This window comes from Gymnoscopelus braueri (genome assembly GCF_963280865.1).
Source record: "Gymnoscopelus braueri genome assembly, chromosome: 10".
NCBI classification, from domain to species: Eukaryota; Metazoa; Chordata; class Actinopteri; order Myctophiformes; family Myctophidae; genus Gymnoscopelus; species Gymnoscopelus braueri.
The window spans coordinates 36545896-36555793 of NC_137611.1; the positions used below are offsets into that span (position 1 = coordinate 36545896).

The 9898-nt window shown below is 40.5% G+C and overlaps 1 protein-coding gene and 1 long non-coding RNA gene across 2 annotated transcripts in view; both read left to right on the plus strand.

Annotated features, from left to right (window-relative positions):
- The window catches only part of LOC308093541 (MAM and LDL-receptor class A domain-containing protein 1-like), a gene marked incomplete at both ends in the record, with an annotated part of 22672 nt that extends 20299 nt beyond the window's left edge, over positions 1-2373 (plus strand). Inside the window, one exon of the mRNA XM_080439877.1 lies at positions 2359-2373. Coding sequence (XP_080296003.1) covers positions 2359-2373 — 15 coding nt within the window. The remainder of the gene's footprint in view (positions 1-2358) is intronic.
- LOC308093936 lies at positions 2373-3183 on the plus strand. The gene is made up of 3 exons (XR_013933912.1): positions 2373-2452; positions 2628-2703; positions 2790-3183. It is a non-coding gene; the product is annotated as an uncharacterized lncRNA (long non-coding RNA).
- Positions 3184-9898: the final 6715 nt, after the last annotated feature.

The following is a 9898-nucleotide window of genomic DNA, read 5'->3' on the forward strand; positions in this document are numbered from 1 at the left end:
AAGAGCCGACCAACCCCGCCCGACACGACCCCGGCCGACACCAGTCACACCACAGCAGGCACATGTCATGATATAAAATATAAAAAATGTAATATACAAAAAATATGTTTTTATATTTGTTTTATATAATTTTCAGAGAAGGTGGCAGACAAAGACCAGCTCAGATGCAGAGTTTTGTTAAAGATACTTTAGTGTACTGTGGTCAATGCAAAATTAATCCCAATGTATAGCCAGTTGCTCTATGACACAGTAAACTCCTCAGTGTTACAAATTAATTCAGGATTTGATGTGGCTGAGTTGTATAATATAATTCTAATATTAACTGTTTGTACTTCATGCCTCTTATATTTGAACCCTGGTCTGCTCTGCCGCATGAGAGACCACATTTGTACCTCTCATTCAAGATACAATCCCAGCTTGGTCAAGGGAGATGATTGTGCTTGTTAGCTTCCGGCGGTACTACTCATCAACCAGTAGGCGTCCTCCCTGACACCAGGGTCTCAATTTCTCAAAGGAAGAGTTGCCTACTCTTCCCTGAGTATGGAGACTACCCCCAACTCACTGTAGATGCACTAGTTATATTGTATTAACATACTGTACCATACACTACAGATTGGTTAAATTAACTTTTTTTATACATTAAAGTTCAGTATTATAGCTTTAATGTAACTCTGAGAGTGTACAAATGGATAGATTAACACTGAGGATGTTACTGTGGAGCACCCTTAATAGGAAAGTCTACTTTCCCATCACTGTTGCTCTACACATCAATACTTGTACAGGTCATGTGTCTTTTGGAAGATTCTTGTAGAAACTCGTCCTTTTAATTGTCTGGACATAAAATAGGCTAAATGTAATATTCTTTTCCATCGTCATTTCTTCTTCCTGTGATATTATTGTCTCCGCCGGAGGTGGAGAGTATGTTTTCGCTTCGTCCCGCCGTGTGTTAGCATGGCCCCTAGCCAAGCTAACGTTGGTCAAGCTCCACGTGACACGTGTCAATATGTTGACACCAATGCCTTTGATTGGCTAGAGGGACGCATGACGAAATAAAATCCTATAAATAGGTGTGTCACTTCAAAAGGCCATTTATGCCTTTTGAAGTGAGGTAAGACAGGATCAATCAGTCTTGATTGGAACAGTACCTTCCAGTACAAATCACCCGTCCGTGCGTGTGTGTGTGTGTCCCTCTGAGAACACCTAACATTGGTCAAGCAAAGGCTCAGAAGGCCAAAGCTAAGAAAGCTTACTCATCTACAACAGTAACACAGAAGAGGACTATAGAGTTGAATTGATCCCACAACAAGGCCGAAGTCTTAATACTGTAACAATTGGCCACCTTGATCAAATACATTATGTAGCACTAGAGAAAACTGACATAGATCAAACACACCAATCAACTGCTGAAACTGTTCAAGACAATGAAGATGAAGAAGACAGACAAGCATTTGAACAAACCAGTCAATTACGAGGACTCCCATATGACACATTGCTTCAAGAAGTGAAATAGCACGGGTCTGCTGGCGGAGACTTGTGCTCCGAGGAGCACATTTTCTAGTTATAATTTGAACAGTTAATCTGAATGACTCTGTTTTTCTTCTCACAGTTGGTGTTTGTATAATCAGAGGGGGATGGACGGTGGTTGGAAAGTGGCTTTGGATGATGTCACTGTCCTACCTGACTCATGCTATTCACCACCGCCCCCTATTGACCCACCACATAATGATGGTAAACGCTATACCCTCCATATCATAACCACTTATGCCTTACATCAGTGGTTATAAAACTTATACCTTTAATTAAAGGTAGGGTGATATTATTTGGTATTTTTTTTGTTAAAAAGGTTAAAGTACTATATTCTGATAGTAATCATTGCTACAAAGCGTTTGTTCGGTCACAGGGGTCTCTCCAACTCTTTAGTAAACAGAATATAGTACATTTTCAGGTAGGTGACAACATTTAAGCCAATCAGGAGAGAGCACTGAAAATGCATTTTCTGTTTAATAAAGAGCTGGAGAGACATGGGAGACTCCTTTTACTGAACAAACACTCTATAGCAATGAGTACTATCAGAATATAGGGCTATTTAACACTTATTTTAACCAAAGTAAATCACTTACCCTACCTTTAATTAAAATCCTTGAGGGGGTACCCCCTGGAACCCCCTGAAGGACCCCTGGGGGTCCCCGGACCCTGGAGTATGTAGGGCAGACTCAGAGTACCACTGCCTATAATGACGGGCGACAGGTAGAAAGTGGTTAATGGGAGAACGGGACTATTTTTGAGTCAGCTGAGACCCTTGTTTCACATAGTAGTTGAGTGTTCATGTGTATTTTGTGTGTGTGTTTGTGTCTGCAGATGCCTTGGTCATAGGACTAGCGGTTGGTCTCGGTCTGCTGGCTGGACTTGGCTGTATACTTGTCCTTTCTGTCTACAGGAGGTGCTTCAACACGTATGTAATTTTGATGATGCCGACGATGACAATTATTATAATAAATATGATCATAATGATGAGGTTCACATACATAATGTACATACTGTAATAATACTACAGTGAAATTATCTGTGACATACTGTACGGTACTATATGGGATTTGCTGACTTAACCTTTGTCTACTCCCTGTCAGCAACCAGCATCAATCCATGACAGATGAGGCAGTTGTCCAGAACGCTGTATTTGATCTTTATGACTGTAAAATAGATGTAAGTATATAGATTTCAAACAGCAACATGTGCGTTCAAGCCTCCCTTGAAATAAGACTATCAAACCCTTTTCTGTTCTCTTCCAGGGTACGCAGCATGGAAGTGAATCCAGCATTTCCTTTTACAACAATTTGTATGATTCATCGTCAGTAACTGAATCCCCCGTGGATACATCTGCTGCTTAGTGTGCACATGGTCTGGGAAATTATACTGATTTAACTCATTCATTGTTTAATAGGCCTATACAGTATATGCATAGGAATATCATGTAGAACTATGTTTTTAACTTTATCTCATCTATTTGTGACAATGGTTCTCAAACTCAGAATTAACATGTATTTTGCCAAAGACCCCCATCAGAAAATATTGTATTGATTATGATTGTTTTCTTATACCATAGAGTATGGTATTGTTATTACACTGTGAATATGTTGTTTTATTGTAGAGTATTAGTGAATAAACCGAGTTCAGTGAACTTGGCAGACTGCACGGTAAATAAAATCTTTAATGTTAATTTAACTCCAGCCGTAAGGGTACATTTGCACGTGTATGACCCTGAGGGTCTTGTTAGATAGATAGATAGTTCTATGATTTTTAACCCCAGCCTAGCTTAAGCTACTTAAGTACTTTTTTGTAATTTTAAATTACACGATTATTATTAAAATAAGCATTACTTTGCTGTGGGACAGAAACCAGCTATGTCCAAAATATAATTTTATTAGGAAATGAAAAAAAAACGTTTTTAGAACAACACAATACTGCCTCGTCATAGTTGCTATGGTGACTTTATACATTGTCAGTACTTGAATGCGTCCTTATATAGTATCACCAATTTACCCAAATACAGCTCAAGTGGAGTTTTTGACCATTAATGTGGAGACAGGTAATTCTAATCAATTAAGGACAAAACAACTATCTCCACAAATTGGAGGTTTGAACAACAGTTTGACTCCAATGGAGTTAGGATGTTTAGTCAGAAGCGCTTTTTAATACTTTTCATTGGTTAATTATTTGTAAAACCCACACAAAGACTTAAAGGGTGTTCAATAGCACCGATTTATTTTTAAAAAATGGACACATTCTGCACTTTATACCACACTACATGACTTCATACACACCTCATACTAAGGACCGCAATGGAAACAGGCTGTAAGCTTTTGTCCGTTATCCTTTTGATTATGGTGGATCAGATGTATGATCAGTAAAGATATCAAACCCCCATTACTCTCAGAATGTACAAAGGGAAGCAAATAGACCTGTAGAAGTCCATTTGGTTCCATTTGTACACTCACCTGCAAGGGTCCATTTGGAACCCCCTCAAGGAACCCTGAGGGTCCTTGTGGTCCATTTTGAGCCCTATTGTAATGCGAGGAATTATCAACCGTAACTGAGTTTATTTGTGTGAATGAAAACACCTTCAAATGAACTGCTAATCCTTGAAGTTCACATTGTTTTGACATTTGACATTCACATACAATTGGATCATTTCCCTCAAATACATTGTAGTTTATTGGGTTCTCCCTGTCTACTGTAGAACTATTTATGAAGAAATATAGAACATTCTAAAGGGTTCACAAACTTTGAAACACCACTGTAGGTGTCATAAAGGAAAAGATCAACACATATTTATTGTTTTAGGCATAAACAGTGGGAGTGAGGAGGTGACTCCCAAGGCCATACTACGTCCCCAACCTATCAGAAACTATGGTCATCTCCACACTAACAAACAGGCTCCCGACACCAACAAACTATCTACAGAGATTATTGCTACACCAGCTGAGCCTTGTTCACTTCCTCATAGGAATGGTTTATCTACTATGTATGTGCGTGCGTGCATGTGTTCAGCGAAGATATTTAGTGTAGCCCTTTAGAATATGGTCAACCAAGTGTAGAGCCCATGAGATTACAGTAAACATTTTATATATCTAGTTTATGAAAAAAGTTTTATATAAAAAAAAAGGATACAGTAATTGGAAAAAAAACACAGCCTCCTCACAGATTAGAAGGACAATATCAGTCACCAGACGGTGACAGTGATGTGTTTTCTGTTAATCAAACCAGTGTTGAGAAAGAGATATTGCCAACTTAATACAAAAAGAAAAGTGAATAAAATACAATATGGAACTACAATCAATGTACGGTTTTTATTCTCAAAGAAGCATAGTAGGCAGATGGATGAAAATATGACGTCATGCACAAATTATTGAGTCATTTCAAAATTGAGATTACAACAGCAAAGTTAGCAAATCAAATAATGTTTACAGCAGTCTACACAGCATGAGACGATGGTGCTTGCACTTGAAAATGTCTATAATTGAATCATAGTTCAAACCTTCAGTTTGACACATTACACATCAGCTACAATCATCTGACTCGTATGATAACCCCATTTAGAGTTGCATTAAAAGCAGCACCATGTAACTTTCTTCTTCTACCCTGGATCTGAACCCGGTTTCCAGCGAAAGTGCTGACATTTCTACCATTGATCTAATAGAGCCGGTCTACTTGCTCTAGGAATAAATTGAATCTTGACCGTCAAGTCAGAATTTGTGTCAGGTCCTGTGTCTAGGTGAGACATGACCTTTGACACAATATCAATGTCTCAATAGAAAAGCAGGGAGACAAAATACAACCACCCCATTTGTATAAGTTATATTGTATTAACATACTCTACCAAACAGATTGGACAAAATTACATTTTATTCATTTAAAAAAAAAGTTACATAGTGAGGCTTTAAATGTTAAAGTTATGGTTATAGTAATTAGGATGAAACAAAGATACGGGTATGGGTAGAGAACACGTACAGAAAAGTAGTAGTAACAAAAACAGTAACAATATAATATAAAAGACAGTATAAGGATGATTCAACATCCGACCTGGCCTTCTACTCCTGGGCTGATCAAGTGTGCATAGTGTATAGACCACCAGTAGGTAGAAACAGGCGAAGAAGATAACAACATAACAAAAACAGCATTTAATAGACTTGAAATAGACTTAGTTATCTCCATGATAAAGGAAGTTTACATTAAAGCTGCTGTAAGTGATCTTTTTCCCCCTTTTTTTTTTCAATGATTACTAGGGGGGAAATATGGCTATTTGTATTTAACATTTATACTAACAAAATAATATCACTTACAGTATACAACCTTTAAGAGTTAAAGGTCAAAGGCATGACACAGACAGGTTTAGGGGTTAATGCCAATAAATGCTTCAAAATAATCCATACGATGTCAGAACCTTTTTCGGATGGTCTGTCCAAAACAAAAAAAAACTCCTGAGAGACAAATGTCCATTCACTGTTCTGTGTTCTGAACGCCAGACCCCGCCCAGTCACTAATCTGATCAATGAATCGCAGCTGTAGCAGCTTGCATCTCCAGCGACTGAATCCAAGCCAGCAGAATGGATTTAATACCTGGATGTGGTTCCGACATGCTGTGGGCAATCCATCATGGAGTCCCGAATGATGTCGATCTGTAGTTATAACCTACCCTGTCCGAACAAAGTTCTGTTCAACTTGGGATGGAGTATGAATTGGGCTTTAGGGACAGGAGTTACCCGGTGCTATCTGAGGCAGGGTATCAGTCGTTGTTCAGACACAGGAAGCCCATGATGGAGAACAGATAGACCAGGATGAGAGGCCAGCAGGATGGAGCAACTGTTAAGAAAGAGAGAGAGAGAAAGAGAAATAAGAATGGAGAGGGAGGGAGAAAGAGACCATGTTTAGCATTTCTTGTACATTTTTTACAGTTTGAATTGAGATTGAGTTTGGTGAATGTTAGTAACTGCAATATTTACGTCCCACATTTGAGTACGGTTATATAAAACGTGCAATTTTATACATTCAACAATATCATACAGAATGACAATTGTGTTTGTGTGTGTGTGTGTGTGTGTGTGTGTGTGTGTGTGTGTGTGTGTGTGTGTGTGTGTGTGTGTGTGTGTCTGTGTGTGTGTAGGGGGATTGTGGCAAAGGCAAAGGGAAAAAACAATGATCTTGCCGTTATATTTCAACATTATAGCCCAATCAGACCAATATACCAGTGTGATTATACGTTAATTTATGATCAATACTGATTAACACACAATCATTATGTTCAGCCAGCCACCCCTACCTTCCTCAGGTTGATGATGTGCACATAGAACAGGGCCCCCTGGTGGCCAGCATGGAAGTTAGATCAGGGTAGCAGGGAAGAGCCAGATGGACCAACGACTATTTATTTCTGTCTTCAAGCCAGATGAATGTGGCAACCAGCTCCTGCATAACACAGAGAATAGCACTATATAAACAGCATACAGTACAGTATGACATGTCAAATAGTATACTGAGAAAAGCAAGGAAGAAAGCAGACATGCAGTCAGATATAGAAAAACAAACTTGACAAATAAAACTGATCTTTAAAAAGTCGGACATGACATTCAGTGCAAGCACCTCTGCAAGCTGCTTTGATGCCAGTGGCTCATAGCTTACAAACCTGTTTCTGTAAAAAATTTGAATACAAGCCTTTTACTTGTAACAGAGTATTTTTATATTGTGGTATTACTACATTTACTTAAGTATACAATACTCCACCACTGCTACTACCTTGCACAGGTGTTGTTGTGGCTGGTGTCTCCTTGGACGTCCTCTGGACTGCTTTGGTTTCTTGTGATGATTTCTGTAACATGTTTGTTTTAAGGGACGAGGTTGTTAACCTCATTCCCAACCCCCAATATGGAGGACTAGCGATTGTCCTTAGTCTGACCCCTGCCCTTTGAGCTGTCTGGCATGGTTGGACCAGCCAGGAGAGCTCTCTGGGTCTCTGGGATAACACAAGCTCCTCCACCAACGGCAAGGTGACAATCATGGGAGGAGACCCAATTTAGTCATTGCCAATTCCCAACTGTCCCCAAGTGTCCTGCAGTCCCTGTTGCTGCTATAAACTGCTATGTGCATCGAGGTTATTATAGTTAACTAAAATTAGCAAAATAACTAAAAATGTAATTGAAAAAAACATTTTAGTAACTGAAACAAAAACTAGGGTAAAAAATACAACTAATTGAAACTGTATATCCTTACTGAGACTAATTAAAAATTAAAAATAAAATATCCTTACTTTTAGTCTTACATAAGACTAGTACTGTACCAGTTTCAACTGTGAATACATCTTTTAAAATGTTATGTTTTTATTACACAATACCTTTTATGACCTTTCTGAATCTCACCCCTGACAAATACCCCATATTACAATAAAGAACTAACACTACATCTAATAAAAAACGAAACTATAAACTAAGCCTTTTCCAAAACTAAAAACTAAACTTAACTAGCAAAGCCACTTTAAAAACAAACTACAACTAAACTGAAAACATAAGTCAAAATGTGCATCAGCAGCTTCTGCAGTGCAGCAAAAAGAACATGATCACTTGATCCATCACCAGCTTCCCACCTGCAAACACTGTAGCCAATTGTGTTTGTTGGAGCGGCCAGCCAAGCTGGAGGCACTGCTGCTGCTGGGTATTGAACCCAGCAACCTGCGTGGTGTGACAGTGTTTTACCACTACCACACCCAGACGCTCCAGAAAGTTTTTGAGTGTGTGTGTGTGTGTGTGTGTAGACAGACAGACAGACAGACAGACAGACAGACAGACAGACAGACAAGATACAGATACAGTATATATATATATATATATATTTTTTTTTTTTTTTTTTTTTTTGCATTTTATCATGTAAATAAACTTTATTTATGTAGCACTTTTCAAAAGCAGGTTTACAAAGTGCTTCACATACATTACATAAAAAACAAACGTGTTTGCTTACAGTACCAAGGCAATCTGGACAAATAAACAACAAAGTGACTTACCAGTGGGGGATACAAACCTGGAACCCTGCATTACAACGTTGTGCATCCACTTGAAGAGCCAGGCTCACTGGTAAGGTAATGCAGTTGCCTTCATGCTACAGTCGTCCATCCTTCCTAGAAACACGTCCACGCGCACCAAGAGCGGTTAGGAGTAGGGCTCAACTAACCCAGCTCAACTGGGGGGACCTCTGTGACCAGTCAGAAGGGACTCCTCACTCCTGTGCTTGCTGCAATCAATTAATCTCAACCAGAGTTTATTATTATTTACAAAGTAATAAAAAAACAAAAATAAATTATAGAGTAGATACCTCATTGTTTTGATTGTTGCCTTCAGCTGAGAGCTCAAGTATCCAGTGGCGATAAACTTCTGTCCTCTTCTCTCCTCTCCTCTCCTCTCATCTCTCCTCCTCTCGTCCTCTCCTTTAGTCTCCTCTCCTCTCCTTTAGTCTCCTCTCCTTTAGTCTCCTCTCCTTTAGTCTCCTCTCCTCTCCTCTCATCTCCTCTCATCTCTCCTCCTCTCGTCCTCTCCTTTAGTCTCCTCTCCTCTCCTTTAGTCTCCTCTCCTTTAGTCTCCTCTCCTCTCCTCTCCTCTCCTCTCCTCTCCTCTCCTCTCCTCTCCTCTCCTCTCCTCTCCTCTCCTCTCCTCTCCTCTCATCTCCTCTCTCCAGAGGGGTGCAGTGTCACTCTCCTGACATCACCACGCTCTTGCTAGACCTTATATGGAGCGTGCATATCTCCTTGTACGGCGTGTTCTGTCCGTGACATCAGCTGTTGTGATGTCGGTCTCCACAGTGTCCATGACATTAGTCTCGGGTGACCTAGATCGGGTCCTTGTATGGGGATCTCTGACGGCCCCATATATGGGTACCTTACTTACCTTGTATATGGTCTTTGTTCCATGGATAGGTCCAATCCTCTCCAACATCCACTTACCTGGGGCTCAGCACAGCGGCTCCCCGCTGTCCACACTGTCCCCACGCTCCCCACTCAAAGCTGACTCAAAGAAGGCGTCCCAGTCAACGTCGTTCACCACCACCTCCTTGCTCAAGGCCGAGTCGAGGAAGTCCAAGTCGTCCTCTACAGGGCTGGTGCTGTTCAGCGGCTCCCCGCTGTACAGACTCAGGTCCCCGCTCAAGGCCGGATCGAGGAAGTCCGAGTCCAAGCCCCATTCGAAGTTGACCGTCTGGTCGTCCTCTATGGGGCTGGTACTGCTCAGCGGCTCACCGCTGTCAAGACTCCTCAAGGCCGAACCAAGGAGTAGACTCAGCTCCCCGCTCAAGCCCGAACCAAGGAGCTGATGGTGAACGAACGGACTCTGTGGGAGCCAACCCAAGGCACAGCTAGGAGGGGAAG